The sequence below is a fragment of the Erythrolamprus reginae genome, chromosome 2 (assembly GCF_031021105.1).
Source record: "Erythrolamprus reginae isolate rEryReg1 chromosome 2, rEryReg1.hap1, whole genome shotgun sequence".
Taxonomy (NCBI): domain Eukaryota; kingdom Metazoa; phylum Chordata; class Lepidosauria; order Squamata; family Dipsadidae; genus Erythrolamprus; species Erythrolamprus reginae.
Genome location: NC_091951.1, coordinates 184260836 through 184279291, shown reverse-complemented (window position 1 = coordinate 184279291; position 18456 = coordinate 184260836). Strand labels below are relative to the sequence as shown.

At 43.1% G+C, this 18456-nt stretch overlaps 1 protein-coding gene across 1 annotated transcript in view; it reads right to left on the bottom strand.

Moving 5' to 3' along the window:
* The window catches only part of AVIL (advillin), a 67042-nt gene that overhangs the window by 26063 nt on the left and 22523 nt on the right, over positions 1 to 18456 (bottom strand). Inside the window, exons 7-13 of the mRNA XM_070740726.1 lie at positions 16947 to 17152; positions 14771 to 14849; positions 11320 to 11418; positions 9601 to 9754; positions 6363 to 6463; positions 2408 to 2545; positions 685 to 843 (exon numbers count right to left, since the gene is read on the bottom strand). Coding sequence (XP_070596827.1) covers positions 685 to 843; positions 2408 to 2545; positions 6363 to 6463; positions 9601 to 9754; positions 11320 to 11418; positions 14771 to 14849; positions 16947 to 17152 — 936 coding nt within the window. The remainder of the gene's footprint in view (positions 1 to 684; positions 844 to 2407; positions 2546 to 6362; positions 6464 to 9600; positions 9755 to 11319; positions 11419 to 14770; positions 14850 to 16946; positions 17153 to 18456) is intronic.

Here is an 18456-nt window from a genome sequence, read left to right as displayed (position 1 = left end):
GAGGAAAGCTTTTGGAGCCTGGGAAGGGTGAAACACAAATCTATTGGGCCCACCAGAAGTTGGGAAATAGGCCATTTCCGGCCTCCAGAGGGCATCCGGGTGGCGGGGAAAGCTGTTTTTGTCCTCCCCAGGCATTGAATTATGGATGTGGGCACTCATGCATGCACAATAGCAGGCACCCAGGCTCTTTCAGCACCCAAGGATAAAAAGGTTCACCATCACTGCCCTACACCATTTCTGACAAATGGCAGTCCAATTGCTTCTGGAAAGCTTCCAGTGATGAAGCTCCCACTACTTTTGAAGGCAAGCTGTTCCATTGGTTGATGGTTCTCACTGTTTCTCCTAACTTCTAGGTTGAATCTCTCATTGGTCAGTTTCCATCCATTATTCTTTGTCTGGCCTTCAGGTGCCTTGGAAAATAGCTTGACCCTTTCCTCTCCATGGCAAGCCCTCAAATATTGGACCACTGCTATCATGTCTCCCCTGTCCTTCTCTTCAGTAGACTAGCCATTCCAAGTTCCAGTAACCGTTCTTCATGTGTTTTAGCCTCCAGCCCCCTAATCATCTTGGTTGCTCTTCTCTGCACTCTTTCTAGAGTCTCCACATCTTTTTTATAATGTCGTGACCAAAACTGGATGCAGTATTTTTGTGGGAGAGTAGATGTTGCATAAACCTGTTTCCTACCTCAAAGATAACAAGCTTGCCTTTGAAGATGGCCAGGAAGTGACGTGGCTCCTTGCCCATAGTCACTCGGACCTGCACAGGTTCCCCATTCAATTGTTGATCCATTTGGACTGCAAGGTAAGCTGAGGCTGCAAGCTCATCCACTGTTGTATGGCATCCCTGGATAACATAGAAGGAAACATTACATGGTTTAATTGCTATTGTCATCTTACACTTACAGTACACATCACAACTTGTATATCTAATTAGTGGTCTTGGAATTAGACTGGCGAAGGCTGAGTTCAAATCTCCATTCAGTAAGCGATGCAAATGTAAGAAATAAAATTCAATCACTCTATAAAGAATGAACAATGTAACCCAGAGACAAAGCATATGAAGGACAAAAATTGATTCTTCCCTGGTGAAGGGTTTTTTTCTGTATGGTGATGGTACACTTATGTTTTCTGTTTTGTTTTTTGTTAATTTTTTTAAAAAAAACCAATAAAAAACTATATTTAAAAAAAAAATAAAAAATCTCCATTTAGCCCTATCATCACTGGCTGATTGTAACATCAGGATCTCTCTGTCTAATCTGTTTCATAAAACGTTTTAGGTAGATGAAATCTCTACCTATCTACCTAAGCTTGTTATGGAGAAGTGTGAATCCAGATTTTGTAAGAGTAGGTACTACTATGTTTACCTGAAAATAAGACCTTGTCTTGTATTTTTTGGACCCCTGAATTAAGTGCTTGGCCTTAGTGCCATGTACACAAAAGCCACATTGGGCTTATTCTCAGGGGATGATTTATTTGGGGGGAAACAGTATAGCACTTTGGATTAACAGCAAGAGATGATATAAATCTACTTCACAAGCAAGTAATACATCTTTATCTCCAGCTAGCTTTGAAATTTCATTTGTTAAATGCTATGATATCTGTGGGGATTCTCAATTTCTATGATTTTATTATAGCTAAGACAACTATGATGAAATCAGCAAACTTGAAAAGGGGTGATCCAATTTTCTGCCCCCACATCAATTGTCTCACTAAAATACTGACATTTATCCTTATATTTTCTCCTCCACTGCTAAAAACATGGGATTAGAACAAGGCAATGACCCATAAATACAGATCTGGATTTGTTCCTAAAACAACCTGGCTCCGGAATGCCCTTCATCTATATGGAGGACATTCTGTTGAAATTGCTAATATATATTGTGGGCCTAGAAAGATGCAGGGAAGGTTCAAGGAAACAAATCACTTTATATCAGATTGTAGCACAATGCAAATATTCTCAAGCCTTGGAGAACACTTCTTTTACTGCCTAGCCAGATCCAATGCGTACGCCAGTGCTTCCTATTTTTCCCCCCTTCGTGACCCCAAACCCCTTAGAAGAATGTCCTCTTTACCCAATGTAGGCAAAACACTTTACATCAATCTAAATATCCCTGTTGTGATAGGTTCGTGTGTGTTATTTACCCAAACAAAACCCACTTTTGCCCAATTTGGGATAATTGGAATGAGAGCTAAGTACCAGTAAATCTTGAAATGTAATTCAATTATATCAACTCCGGGCATTGCAGTCCTGGCTTGAATTCAAAGAAATTGCTTGTACCTGTTAAAGAATCTCTATGCAGATTCTCAATCATCCAGGTCATGGTTGTCCCAAAGATGCTTTTAAAAAGGCAACTGGACCTTTTTGGGACAGCTGTTTAGAAGCTTTGCATTTGAGATTCTACACCTACCTGCCAGATGTAAAGCATGTAATGTAGCTTATTTTTCAACTCATAGGTATACAGGATTAAATAGCAGTCTCCACCATAGAAAAATCCATGCCATTGTTTGTCCACTTCTACCAACTCCAGGTTCTCAATCCTCCAGACCTGTTGGGGGGAGAAATGTGTAGTCTTTCTAACTTTTAACTTCCTGAGATGGATAGTAGTAGTAGCAGCAGTACTAGTAGTACTAGCAGTAGTAGTAATCATCATCATCATCATCATTATCATCATCATCATGGCACTTGGTACCATGTCCAAGAATTTCACAATACACATTAGGAAATTGCAGCTTCTTGCATAAACACCAGCGGAACTGCAAAAAACTGCAAAAATCTGGCTGTGTGATGAATAGTAATAAGTAGTAAGTAGTACGCAATAAGCATACTACTACTAATAATAATTTGGAACATCATATATTTTAAGAAGATACTTGGTTGATACCTCCAAGTCCACTGGCAGCAATCCGTATCATTGGTATTTATGACACTTCTTAAAATGTTCAGTTGACTGAGTTTCATGTTTAATGAACAAAAGAGATAATAATAATAATAACAATAACAACAACAACAATAATAATAATGAGGAGGAGGGGGAGCAGCAGCAGCCAACTTGGAAGCAATTCCAAATAACTGGAACACCACTTGAGCACCGCAGACATTGACAGATTTGCCATCAGTCAATTGCAGAAGACAGCTTTACGTGGAACTGCTTCCAGCCTGCGACAATATCTTTGACACCGTCAAACATCCAGATTTCCCTATCCTAGGTCCTTGCTAACGACTCGATAGGTAGACAAAAATGCCAAACCCAGTCTGACCATCTGGCTGACTATGCAATGAATAGTAATAAGTAGTTAGTAGTAAGTAGTAAGCAATAAGCATACTACTACTAATACTACTACTAATAATAAAAATACATTTTTATTTGCATTTGCTTTGTGGACAGGTAGTTGAAATGGATGCACAACCTTATCTACATCTTTTGACCTCCTAACATTTCAAGACCTGCATACCATAGATCAGTGTTTCCCAACCTTGGCAGCTTGAAGATATTTGGACTTCAACTCCCAGAATTCCCCAGCCAGCGAATGCTGGTTGGGGAATTCTGGGAGTTGAAGTCCAGATATCTTCAAGTTGCCAAGGTTGGGAAACACTGCGGTAGATATTGTAAACATACATGAAATGATAGAAAAATGTGGGAAAGTTAGAAATTGATGATGATGATGACTGTGCCTGGACTTTCAGTAAAAATCTGTGAATAAGACAGGGTGTTAGCACATTAATAGTTTAATGTTAAAAGCACACTAGATTCCAGCAGGCATATATTCCACGCTTCCAACATTTGTGACCTACCACATGTATAAACACAGATATGGATTCCTCCAAAGGTCAAAAGCTATGAGACAAAAATTCCTATTCTATAGTCAGTAAATATAACAGGAACATAAAGGAGTCCCTGTGGATTTTACTCCGCTAGTCGTTGCTGACTATAGGGGGAAGCATTGCTCATTTCCATTTCATGGAGCCAGGTTTACGGGGTCATTTGGCCAGCATGATGTCACGGGGCACTGTTACGGAGCGCAGAATATATAATGCCTGGCATGATAATGATGCTTGCTATGTTGTGCATCTGTGTGCCTGCAGAGTTTGCTATCCCCTATCAGAGATAGAATAGAATGAATGAGCTGGAAGAGACCTGCTGGGAGGTCTTCTAATCCAACCCACTGCTCAAGCAGGTGAACATGTCCTATACCATTTTGGATAATTGACTATCTAATCCAGTGATGGCGAAAATTTTTGGTTCATGTGCCCAAAGGGTGTGTATGGATGTGTTAGCATGTGTGCACATGCCAACACCCCTTCCCTCCCCCACATGCATGTGCAACCCCCCCACATGCATGTGCAACCCCCCCAACCTGCCCCCACACATGTGCACAATCCCTCCCATCCCTGCACATGGGCAGAGGCCTCACTGAAGTGTGGGATGGGAAAAAACGGGCAAACGGGCAAACTGGAAGTTCGGAAAGTGCACTTCCGATTTGTCCGTTGTGCTGTTTTTTGCACTCCGGGGCTTCAGGAAGCTTCCTTGAATAAATTGACCAGATTTTAGCATTGGTAAAGAGGGACACCATTGAATGGAGGGGGGGGGGGGCTTTGCAAAAAAAATTGCAAAAAAAATTCTTTCTTTTTTCTCTCTCTCTCTCTTCCTCCCTCCTTTTATCTTGGTTTTTCTCTCTTTCTCTCTGCCTCCCTCCTTCTCTCTCTTTCTTCCTTTCTCTTCCTTTCTCTCTCTCTTTCTCTTTTTGCTCCCTTTCTCTCTCTCTTCCTCCCCCATCTCTCTTTCTCTCCCTCCCTCCATCCCTTCCCCTCTCTCTTTCTTTCTTCCTCCCTTTCTATTTATATTTGTCTCTCTCTCTCCCTTTCTTTCTTTCTTTCTTTCTTTCTTTTTCTTTCTTTTTCTTTCTTTCTTTCTTTCTCTTTCACTCTTCCTTCCTTTTTTCTCTCTCTTTCTCTCTTTCTCTCTTCCTCCCTCCTTTTCTCTCTATTTCTCTCCCTCCCCCCTCTCTTTCTTTCTTTCTCTCTCTCTCTCTCTCTCTCTCCTTCCCTCTCTCTTGCTCTTTCTTCCTCACTCTTCCTTCCTCTTCTCCCCTCCCTCCTCTTTCCCCATAAGGGAAATGAACCCAGCCCCCTCCCTGGGGCTCAGTAGGTGCTCTAGTTTCTGGAAAAGAGATGCAAAGGCAGCCTGGTCCGGCCTACCCCCCCCTTCCCCCCCCCTTCAGGCCAGGCCCTTCAGCGGCAGGCTCCTTCCTCCTGGGTGCCCCCGGCTCCCCCCCACCTGCTCCTTCGGCCAAATGGGAGCTCTGAGGGTGGGGGCAAATGGGGGGCGAGGGGAAGATCCTGCCTCAGGATGCCCCCAAGCGTACTCAGGCGGGCTCCACCAGCTTCAAGGTGAGGGGAAGAAACACTGTGCTTCCCCCTCAGTGGATCTTGAGGTGCCCGGATGGACTGCGCGCAGCCTGGAGAGAAGCACCGTCCATCGCCCTTGGGTGGGCCGCTGCCTCCAGAAGCGCCAAGGCAACCGAAGCTTTGCCCTCAGCAAGTGCACGCCTCACCTGCCCCTGCCGCGGCACCCCTTTACCTCGGTGGGCCCTCTCGCTCTTTCTTCCTCACACGTAGAGACCTCTTCCTCCCCGCAGAAACCTCCAGCCAAGCTGGGTTAGGCGCAGGGAGGGCTAGGCAGCAGCGGAGAGCCTGGAATCCCCTCCCTCCTGCCTATTCCCAAGTTGGGAGGAAAGAAAAGCAGGACATTTTTCAAACAGAGCGGGACGCGGGACAAATGATCGAAAAGTGTGACTGTCCCACTGAGAGCGGGACGTCTGGTCACTTTATCCTCGAACCCTCTGGAGTGCAAAAAACAGCCCAATGGGCAAACTGGAAGTACATTTTCCAAACTTTCAGTTTGTCCATTGGGTGGCCTTTTTGCACTCCGGGGCCTTAGGGAAGCTTCCCTAAAGTGTCTAGAGGGTGTGAAACGGCCTTTCCCAATGATGAAAATGAGCTGGCCAGTGTGTACAAGCACACTGGAGCTGACATAGGACAACGTATCGCGTGCCCTCTAATATGGTTCCCTGTGCCACCTGTAGCACGCCTGCCCTAGGTTTGCCATCACAGATCTAGTCTCTTCTTAAAAACATCCAGTGATGGAGCACCCACAACTTCCGAAGGCAAGCGGTTCTACTGGTTTATTGTCCTCACTTTTAGGAAATTTCTCCTTAATTCCAAGTTGCTTCTCTTTTTGATCAGTTATCAAGAACATTCCATTTAAGAAATGGGTGGGAGGGGGGAGGGAGGTTACATTTGCAAGAAAGTCAACCGAGAGTATCCAGAATTCCCTAGCAGAAAACAGAAATTGTAACTCTTACCTGAACGTTTCCTTCCCCATCGTCTACCATCCTTTCCTGGGCTGCCAGCTGTGGCGAAGCATGCAAGGTAAGGACGTCAAATCTCTCCTGGCTCACCTTAGCTTGAAAAGAAGGATGGGGTCATTCAGACCAGAGTCAGGGGGAAATCTATGCTCCCACCCGAAGATGGGTGAAATTAAAGGCACCGAAAGCATTCACAAACCATGATGAAGTAGAGGCGTGTATCACAAATCAGATTGGCCTGAATTAGGCAAGAAGAAGGTGTGGACCTCCAGACACTGCTAAACTATCCAGTACTTTTAATCCTCGACTTCCAAAAGTTTTTTTTAATGACAATTTAAAGTGGGGGGGGGGGGGGTTTGACATATGGTCATTTTTCATACTTTCAATCGTTACAGCATCGCCATAGTTTACATTCAGATGCTTGGCAACCGGTTCATATTTATGACGGTCACAGTGTCCCGGAGTCATGTGACCCCCTTTTGTGATCTTTTGATAAACAAGGTCAATGGGGAAGCCAGATTAGACTAATAATGTTGTTACTAATTTAACAATTGCATTGATTCACTTAACAAAGGTCGTAAAATGTGGAAAAGCTCACTTAACAATTTCTCACTTAGCATTGGGCTCCATTGTGGTTGTAAGTCAAGGACTACCTTTATCTCCCTCCTAAGACCTGCAATGATAGCGAGAAATTGGCCATTAATCCATTTGTAGCTCAGCAACTGCTGGCCGCTCATAGTTTTTCTACCTCTGGTATGTGGGTTGTGAGTTGCCCTCTAGTGCAATGATGATTAACCTTTTTTTCCTCGGGTGCCCACACCCATAATTCAATGCCCCCCATGCGCCCCAGGCCCCGGTGATGCGCATGTCAAGTTTTTACAGTCAAGTTTGGAGCGCTTAATATTGAACTTTTATCTGTTGTGTGCTCTTGTGTTGTTGTGGTTGAAGCTGAAGTAGTCGTTGACAGGTAGGACGATGCAGCATATGATCTTGTGAGCCATATAGGGCTTTATGGGTAATAACTAACAGCATGAATTGTGCCTGGAGACTAATAGGAAGCCAGTGCAGCTCGTGGAGTAAAGGTGTTATATGGGTGTACCAAGGTACACCCATGACAGGCAGCTCAGAAGCAAAAAAAAGCCAGAAAGAGGCAAAATCTCATGTGCGCAAACATCCTCACATGAGATTTCACTTGCGGCACATGCGCAGAAGCCGAACCTCATGTGGGTGCATGCGTGCACACATCGGGGGCACGCAGCTGCATGGGCATTGCGATTTTTGCTACCACAATGCCATGTGACCCTGTACCATGTGCAGCCCACCACTGGAGCAGAGGGTTAAAACCAGGAAGTAACCAACATCTGGGTGGGTGGGCGGAGCCTCATGCTACTGCCACTACCGGTTCTCCAAACCATGCACCACCACCACTACTGACTCAAGCATGCCGGACAGAACCAGGACAATTTCACCACTGAAATCATGGCTTATGATTTATAACTTAACCATTAAATCTGTAACACAACATCCAAAGATGCCATCTGAAAAATGGTGTTCACAGAATTCTAAAATATATACGTGTAATAACATCTGGCATACAAATCTAAATAATAATAATAATAATAATAATAATAATAATTATTATTATTATTATTATTATTATTATTATTATTTAATAATTCTTCTTCTTCTTATTATTATTATTATTATTATCATCATTATTATTATTATTATTATTATTATTATTATTATTATTATTATTATTATGTGACCTCCTCCTGTGCTGCCCTGCCCTCCCTTGCATGCGCACAAGACCCCTCTGCCCCATTTCCCATTTTTCACCCTCCCAAACCTACAGAGGTTTTTTTGGAGCCTGGAGAGGATGAAAACACCCCCTGCCCCCCAAAGGCCCTGCAGAGGCTGAAAATGACCTCCCAGAGCTCTGCACGAGCTAAAAATCAGGTGGCTGGCACACACACGCATGCTGGGGCTGACGGCAATGACAACGGCTCAGGTGCCGGCAGATATGGCTCCCTGTGCCACCCGTGGCTCCTGTGCCATAGGTTTGCCATCACGGCTCTAATGTTTTATCCTAAAAAAGAGAGGGTGGGGTGGGGTGAGGAGCCAAGAGTTAAAACACTGGATAAGAAGTTTGGGAATCCAGGGATTAAGGTTGCAGATGGGGACAGAATATTATTACAGAAGGGAAGATTGGCATTGTCTGTCTTGGGAACTGGAGCAAGGATTTGTGCAAGAGTGAATAATGACTGAGCAGCTGAGGGTCCCAGTTCAGATTTCCAGTCTACTGCATATGGTGTGTGTGTGTGTGTGTTTGTAAACTCACACTTTCATCCTAAAAAAAATCCATCCATCCATCCGCAAATCGTGCTGATGAGATGGTTTAGATTTTATCTTTAGTTTCTACAACTAAGGATGGCACATTTAGATGAGATTAAATTTGATTATTATTAGAGTTGGAAGGGACCTTGTAGGTCATCTAGTCCTACAAGGGAGTCCCTACACTATTTCGGACAAATGGCAGCCCAATCTCCCTTTGAAAGTCTCAAGTATTGGAGCTCTCACAACCTCCGCAGGCAAACTGTTTCACTGGTTGATCGCTCCCACCATCAGAAAGTCCTTCCTTATTTCCAGGTTGAATCTTTACTTGGTCAGCTTCCATCTGTTATTCCTCGTCTGGCCTTCTGGTGCCTTGGGAAATAGTTTGACCCCCTCCTCTCTGTGGTAGCCTCTCAAGTATTGGAACACTGTTGTAATGTCACCCTGGTCCTCTGAATATAATATTCTCATACAATGTGCTCATATAATATAATGAACATATAATGTTTCGTCCTCCTATTTTCTCCACATCAGCCCTGTGAAGTAGGTTAAGCTGCAAAGTCACCTAGCCTGCTTTTATGACCATTGAGCCCAACACCTAACTAGTACTGTATACCAAATTGGCTCTCTCTTATTTGAGTTGACCACTAAATAGCAGCAAAAAACCCCAGAGAGCACCCTAGTTCTTTGGCGCCATCTAATGGCCACTTAAATTTTTGTAGCCCTGGGATTCTGGTTACAAGCTGGTTTGGACGATGGGGGTGGGGGTGGAGTGGGCATAGAATAAATAAATAAATAAATAAACAAACAAACAAACAAACAAACAAATAATACATACATACATACATACATACATACATACATACATACATACATACATACATACATACATACTCCTTACCGATTCTTCCCACGTTGTGGGTTATTCCTAGCCCTACAGTCTGTTCCTGGACTGTCCAGTTTTGAAATAGCTGCTTGAACATGCCAGATTCTGCTCCATCATGTACAGTCTCCACATTGGTGTTAGAGGGATAGCCTTTCTTCCGAATAAATTCCTATAGGAACAAGACAAAGTGCTACATTCTCAGACTGAAGCACATAGGCTTCAGGCAGGTCCTCCATTTTGGAAGGAAAATACTGACTGCTGATTGGCTAGACCAGTGATGGCGAACTTATAGCATTCATGCCACAGGTGACATGTGGAGCCATATCTGAGGGCCCACAAGGCATTGCCCTATGTCAGTTCCAGTGCACATGCATGGCTGGCCAGCTGATTTTTGGCCTTCTTTTTGGCCGTTTTCACTCTCCCCAGGCTTCAGGAGGCTTTTCTGAATCATAGGGAGAGTGAAAAACAGCCCAATGGGCCTACTGGAAGTCCAGAGGCTTCAGTGAGGCCTATGTGCATTCGCAAGGGGGCGTTGTACACATGTGCAGGGGAGGGCATTGTATTAGTGTGTGGGCTTGTGCGCTATCGCACATGCATGCACCCTGTTGGCACCCGAGCCAAAAACGATTTGCCATCACTGGGCTAGACTGTCTGGCAGCTCCCTATAAAAGGGCCGGGTGTCAGACAGAGGATTTGCTGGGTTGTAAATACAGTAGTTGCCAAATAAAGAGCTGTTGTTTGAAGCCACTTCTGTCTGCCTCTTCCATTCACCCTATTTAACATAAAGAGCATAACAACTCTCTTTACACCCTAATTGTTATCACCGGTAGTAAAAGGTTTTAGAACCTACTACTGATCTACATCTACATTTACATCTAGATAGATGATGAGATAGATAGATAGATAGACAGACAGACAGACAGACAGACAGACAGACAGACAGACAGACAGACAGACAGACAGACGGATAGATGATACATAGATTTATAGATAGAGATAGGTAGGTAGGTAGGTAGGTAGGTAGGTAGGTAGGGACGGACGGACAGACAGACAGACAGAAACAAACATAGAGAGACACAGAGCAGAGACAGACAGACACACAACATATACTTTTTATTTTTTGTTTTTTATTATTAACATTTTCCACATGCTGCATTTTTTGGTTTACTATTTTTTACTTCTTTTCTGCTCTTTGTATAACAATGCAGACCTCTAAAAGAAAATGTATGGTAGATATACTGGTATATACAGTAGTTGCCTTTTCTCTCCAACAATTTTTCTTAGATATATAATCATATGTGGGCTGCAAAAACAACTTCAAAAGCAACTGGGCTGCAGACAACTACAAGATGGTAACAAAGCTATGTAAGTTTCTCACTCTACTGCCTTAAGGGCTGATTCAGAGCCCCCCCCCCCTCCGGCAGTAGTAGTTCATGTGTACAACAGGACTGCTGAAGATCCTGCTCTGTCTAGTGATTACCTGTACTGTATGTGCACAATCTGCAAAGGTTTGGGTTCTTCTATTAGACTAGAGCCTGATGCAAATTAACACTGATCTTTAAAAAGCAAACACACAAGTGTGCTACAATTTTTTTAAAAAAATATTTCATACCACTAGCAACTGGAGCATGTAAGCGTTACTTTTTAAAGTACCACATTAAGAAATCTTATTTAAAATCTAGAGAAAGAATTGGGAAGTGGCCATTTGAATTGAAATGAACTACTCTACCATACCAGGGCTTTCGACATGGCTGTTTGTTTCTCCAGCTTAGTGGCTTTTTTCCCCTTCCAGACATAGATTTTCATCCCGCTGTGATCCAGAATGTAGCAATCCTAAAACCCAAAGGAGATAAATACGAGTATAGTATAAATAGTATAAATCACTTATTGCAAAAATAAAAATAAGTTCAAATCAGTGCAAAACTGGCTTTTATGAGCTGCTGAATTTGTTTTACAACAATTGGAAAATTGATAAAAATTAAGAATCCTAATTCCCTGCCCACACTCCTGGCAAAAAACTTTAGAAACATGCCTCACCTAGGGCCATTCATCCACCTGGCTCAATTCTCCAAGGTTTTAAGGCAGGAGTCTTAGTCTTACCAGAAATCTGGAACCCATACCACATCTCAGATATCAACACCCTTGAAAATGTCTAAAGATATTTCACCAGAAGAGCCCTTCACTCCTCCACTCGAAACAGAATATCCTACGAAAATAGACTAACAATCCTGGGCCTAGAAAGCCTAGAACTACGGCGCCTAAAACATGATTTGAGTATTGCCCACAAGATCATATGCTGCAACGTCATACCGGTCAATGACTACTTCAGCTTCAACCGCAACAACACAAGAGCACGCAACAGATTCAAACTTAATACGAACCGCTCCAAACTTGACTGTAAAAAATATGATTTCAACAATCGAGTTATCAAAGGGTGGAACTCATTACCGGACTCAATTGTGTCAGCCTCTAATCCCCAACATTTCTCCCTTAGACTGTCCACGATTGACCTCTCCAGGTTCCTAAGAGGCCAGTAAGGGGCGTACATAAGTGCACTGGTGTGCCTTTCGTCCCCTGTCCAATTGTCTTTTCTTTCTCTCACTTATCATAAATATTTTCTTTCTTTCATATATCCTCTTCTCTAAGGTCACTTTACCCTTATACATATTACTACATGTCTAGTTTTCTTCCTATGTATTTGTGTATTGGACAAATGAATAAATAAAAATAAATAAAAATAAAATCCCTCTTCAGCAATGGCTGAAGCCCAAATCCCTCATGAGCAAAATAGGTGTCCGCTACAAAACTAAGGCCCCTGTCTAACACCAACCCTAAGTTGGACAGTGAGCAAAAATATTTGATATGTTTTGTGTGGTAGCAGGATAAGGTCAAGTTTATTGTAGGGATCAGCAACTGACATACAAGTGGAGAGAAATTTCCACTTGTAACGTTCCCATATCCCCAGCTATATTCAAACTCAGCCAATCACATTTTAGCCTAGCCAATTGTGCAAATGTAAGCTATGTTATTAGTGTTCAAGGGTACTACCCTGTTTCCCCGATAGTAAGACACCCCTGATTGTAAGACGTATCGGGGGTTTCAGGGGGGTCGGCTAATATAAGCCGTACCCCGAAAGTAAGACATATGTCTTACTTTCGGGGAAACACGGGGGTATTGCCGCCTCCCTCTCATCTAGCTGCGCGCCGCCTCCTGCCCACGTCCCCCCCTCCATACGTCACCGCATCTGCCGCCTCCGTCTGATCCAAATGAGCGCCGCCTCCTGCCCACGCCTGCGCCGTCCCCCTCTCCATACGTCACCGCGCCGTCCCCTGCACTTGTCACTGCCGCCTCTGCAAATTTACTCGGGCACGTCCCTACTCCAAAGAAACCTCCCCCCCCCCCGCCCGTCACAGAAGGTAAAATGCATATACACTAAAAAAACACATTTTACACAGTTTTTTTAGCTGTCAGTGCCCCTTTAACAATATAAGACATACCCCGAAAGTAAGACATAGTGGGGCTTTTGGGGATAAAAAGAAAGTAAGACACTGTCTTACTTTCGGGGAAACACGGTATTTGGCAGAAAATAGGGCTTTCTGACTAAACCGATTAAACTGATTAAATTGACCACAACAAATACAAACTTATCTCTCCAAAATCTTGTGCCCTCATATGTTTGCCATATGTTTGGATTTTAGTTTAATATTTATAGGAAAACACCATCAACAAAAGAATGTAGGGCTTCAATCCACTTTGTGTAATAATCCAACAAGCTACAGTGGTACCTCTACCTAAGGACGCCTCTACTTATGAACTTTTTTAGATAAGAACCAGGTGTTCAAGATTTTTTTTGCCTCTTCTCAAGAACTATTTTCCACTTACAAACCCAAGCCTCTGAAACTGTAACCGTAAAAGGCGGGGAGAAGCCTTTGTGGGGCCTCTCTAGGAATCTCCTGAGAGGAAACAGGGCCAGAAAAGGCGGGGAGAAGTCTCCGTGGGGCCTCTCTAGGAATCTCCTGGGAGGAAACAGGGCCTCCACTCTCCTGTGGTTTCCCCAATCGCACACATTATTTGCTTTTACATTGATTCTTATGCAGTGATGGGCTCCTACAGGTACGGTCAGGTACGCAGTACTGGTAGCAAAATTTTGGTCAGGTACACAGTACCAGCAACAAAATTTTTATTTTTTTATTTTTCCTCCCTTCTGGGCTCTGGGTATGTTTTTCCTATTTTACTCAATGAGGTTGAATGTGTATAATTTTAGAAGAGCTGTGCGTGCATGTGTATGTGTACATACACATAGAGTTTATACAGTAGATAATGTATATTTGTGTGTGCCTGTGTGTAATATGTATGTACATATATGGCATATATACATAGAATTAAATAGTATATTTTGGATGCTCAGTAATAGTAAATAGAGAGGAAATTGTATCTCTTTGAGTTGAGGATAGGCCAGGCACCCTAATCCTAACCCTTGATGTGAGTGACGTCATGTTGCCCAGTCACATGACCTTTAAGCTACCGCCAGTCACATGACCTTTAAGCTACCGCCAGTCACATGACCTTTAAGCTACCGCCAGTCACATGATCATCAAGCCACACCCACCTGGTCACATGGCTGGCAAGTCCCACCCAGAAAGTAAGCCACGGCCACAGTGTGGTAGTAAAAAATTTTTGTAGCCCTTCACTATTCTTATGGGAAAAATTGCTTCTTCTTACCAACTTTTCATGGAATGAATTAAGTTCGTAAGTAGAGGTACCACTGTACTTTGTTCATGTATTAGACCAGGGGCATCAAACTTAAGGCCCAGGGGCCAGATCTGTCCCATGGGGTGCTTAGATCTGGACATAAGGGCCAAGCTGAAAACAAAGAAGTATCGGCCCACAGTGTCTCTGCCAGTGAAAACGGAGCTTGGGAGGGTCACGTTTTCTCTGGCAAAGGATTGCAGGAGGCTGTTGCTCGGGAGTCCGTTTTCTCTGGCAGAGTGCTCAGGCCACCACAGGGCCACCCAACATGAATAATGTCAAGCAGGCCACACCCACCCTGGCAGCAACCAACCCAGCCCTCTGAGGTCAACCACAGCCCTGATGCAGCCCTCAATGAAATGGAGTTTCACACCCCTGTATTAGAGCTAAGAAGCCTAGTTTATCGCCATTTATGCCATGCCAATCTTAAACTTACATCGTGGTTTAATAATTCCTGCCTGAGAGGGCGTTTGGCTTCTTCTGTAATTTCTATTTCTCCTCCAGAGTCTGTAACGCTAGAAAAGAAGACAAGTGTGTTTGGTTAGTTTGAAATGGCAGAATTCCTGAACTATTAGAGTTTCTTACAGACTCGATTAATTCTTCCCAGAGTATCCAGTATGACGTATGAGCATGAGGCCATACAAGTAAATGTTAATTAATTGATTGATTAAGTGTAAATTAACCTTCACAAATTAAATACTTATATCAGTACTTCCCATTCTGACATATTTCAATAGAGACAATTACCATTTCATCTCTAAAGCAGGGACCACCCAAGTTACTATAAATAACTGATGCATAAGCATGTGTGAATCCATCCAGAGAGGCCATCATTCAGTTGTATGATTCATTAGCTGTTCCTCCTCCATTTTAATATCTTGGAATTTAGTTTCTGATTGTATTAATTACAGTATGGCAAAGTAGAATGATTTCTGAATGTTCAGCAAGTAGTGATGGGCGAACCGAATTCGCACAATTCAGGTCCGTACCGAATTTTGCGGTGTTCGGTATGCCGAACACGAACACGAAATTTTTTGAAACTTCGGGCAAAGTTCGGGGTTGCGTTCGGCGTTCAGAGCTTTGACGTCACCGGCAGGTTGCTAAGGACACCAAGGTGATCACTTCCTGGATTCCTTCAAAGGGAGGTCTTCATGTAAAAATAACAATGTTTATTTTTACATTTAAGGACCGCCCTTTGCTTGCAGCACCGCTGCGGCATCCTTTTTTGTAAAAATAACAATGTTTATTTTTACGTGAAGACCTCCCTTTGAAGGAGCTGGGGAATCCCTCCCACGAAAAGATTCCATGGAATCCAGGAAGTGATCACCTTGGTGTCCTTAGCAACCTGCCGGTGACGCCCCCGGAATCTCTTCATGGGAGGGATTCCCCGTTCAGGTTCGAGTTCGGGTTCAGTTTGGGTTCGGCCGAATTTTGCATAAAGTTCGTCCGAACTTGCCGAACCCGAACATCGTTGGGTTCGCCCATCACTATCAGCAAGTAAATAACTGTGGCCTACAGCAGAAATGGGTGTTAAGTTACTATCTTGTTTAAAAGAAAAAAAAATCTAGAAAAATAGCAACCTATCAAGTAAGTAGCATCAGTGAAGAAGTTCCAATAAACTTCAGAGATAGTTTCAAAGATAACTACAGTAGCTTCCGTGATAATTTTGGTTTGGATTTTGAAACCATTCACAGACCTACAAATTTGGACCGATAAGATTTATTTTATCAAAATTGACATATTTATTCCAGCTTTTCTTGCCTGGCTGACATTATTCTGACTTTACCATTGCCCGGCATGTTAGCTTCACATACAGTTGTCATCTATTCCAGTCCGCCACTTTCCTTGCTTTGACACACCAAATTTATTTATTTATTTATTTATTTATTTATTTATTTATTTATTTATTTATTTATTTATTTATTTATTTATTTATTTATTTATTTATTTATTTATTTATTTATTTATTTATTTAATTAATTAATTAATTAATTGGAATGAGAACAAGAATAAAATAATAAAAATACAGTGAGAGGGATGATAAGAGTGTTAGTGCACTTATGCATATCCCTTCTACTAACCACTTAAGTATGATGTGGTCCACGGAAGTACATTTGTGACTCAAACTGTGAAAATTAGTACCTGAAACAACTGAGCCAGGTAGAGTATACAGGACTTTTGACAATTACAGAAATCATATTTTTTAAAGGTCAAGTTTCAATTCTATAAGCTTTGATGCATGATTCTCCAGTTTCCCCAAAATCTCACATTTCTTTTCCCTTTCAAAGTGTTGCTGAAAGCTGATGTGGGCAGTTTTTGCTTTCTTCCAATCCAGACCCACCTAGGTTGTCTAAAACAGGGCTCTCCAACCTTGGCAACTTTAAGACTTGCGGAATTCAACTTCCTGAGTTCTACAGCCTGCTTTGCTGGATGAGGAACTCTGGGAATTGAAGTCCACAAGTTTTAAAGTTGCTAAGGTTGTAGAGCCCTGGTCTATAACATCTTTTCTATAGAAGTTTCATCAACATTCACAATCCATCCCAGTTGTGCAATTGCTGCATCAATAACAACTATGGTCAAGTCTTGGTCACAAGTAAAAATGTTCAACACACCAATAGAGGAAGAGGTTGTGATTCTGCTGTTGGTCCACCATCTCATCAGAAATGGCAGGTTCGATTTCTTGGGCCCTTTCTCCCAGCTCAGTCTCCAACACTTTCATCAGATCTGAACTGGCTTCTTCATCGTCACCCTCTATGACTCCAATTTCAGCACGGCCTCCACGTTCTCTATCGCGGATATCTTGGGCAAGAAGCATAGCCTAAGAAAGACCAAAAGAACATGGGAAGCCCCCTCATATGAAATTGGACTATTGGCCAGACTAGCTCCGTTCAGCTGATCCTGAGTAGCGTTGAATTCTGTTATGTGCTGCGTTAGGAAATTTATTTATTACTTGTCAAAAGTTATAGCGCTATTCATCTCACCCAAATGACTCTACAGCAAAACCAAGAATTAAAACATTTTGCAAATGGTTTAAAAGTATAAATATGGCTAAAGGAAGACCGCTGTTCTTGGAAGGTGCATACCATTCTCAAAGACTCTTCTAATCCTGCTTACAATCTCTTTGAACTGTTGCCTTCTGGCAGAAGATACAGAACAACTAGAACTCGGACCACACGTTTCCTGAATAGTTTTTATCCCAGAGCTATACTCGCACTTAAAAACGAACTAAAGGGTCACCATCAGTGAACTGTCGAACAATATTACTCGATTTGTCATGTAGATGGTTGAGTGGTTCAGGGTGGGGAATTTGTAGTGGGTGGGACATTTTATTCTATTTTTTATTCTATTTTTAAATTTTATGTATGGTGGGACTGGTCTCTGGGTGTCACACGACTTTCGTTGCCAATGACAATTCGTTGTTTTGACAATGACAATAAATTTATTATTATTATGAGAGGGAATATGAATATCCTTCCTGGCTCCCTACAAGGAGGCACTTGTGCGCCCCCTCCTCAAGAAGCCTTCCCTGGACCCAGCCATTCTCAACAACTATCGTCCAGTCTCCAACCTTCCCTTTATGGGGAAGGTTGTCGAGAAGGTGGTGGTGCTCCAGCTCCAGCGGTCCTTTGAAGAAGCCGGTTATCTAGGCCCTCGACAGTCAGGTTTCAGGCCCGGCTACAGCATGGAAACTGCTTTGGTGGTGTTGATGGATGATCTCTGGCAGGCCCAGGGTGGGTTTATCCTCTGTCCTGGTGCTTCTTGACCTCTCAGCAGCTTTCGATACCATCGACCATGGTATCCTTCTGCGCCGGCTGAAGGGGTTGGGAGTGGGAGGCACTGCTCTTCAGTGGTTCTCATCCTACCTCTCCAGTCAGTCGCAGTCCGTGTTAGTGGGGGTGTCAGAGGTCGACCTCTAGGTCTCTCCCTTGTGGGATGCCTCCAGGGCCAGTCCTCTCCCCCCTGCTATTTAATATCTACATGAAACTGCTGGGCAAGATCATCCAGGGGCATGGGGTGAGGTATCATCAGTATGCTGATGATACCCCGCTGTACATCTCCACCCCATGTCCAGTCAATGAAGCTGTGGAAGTGATGTGCCGGTGCCTGGAGGCTGTTAGGGTC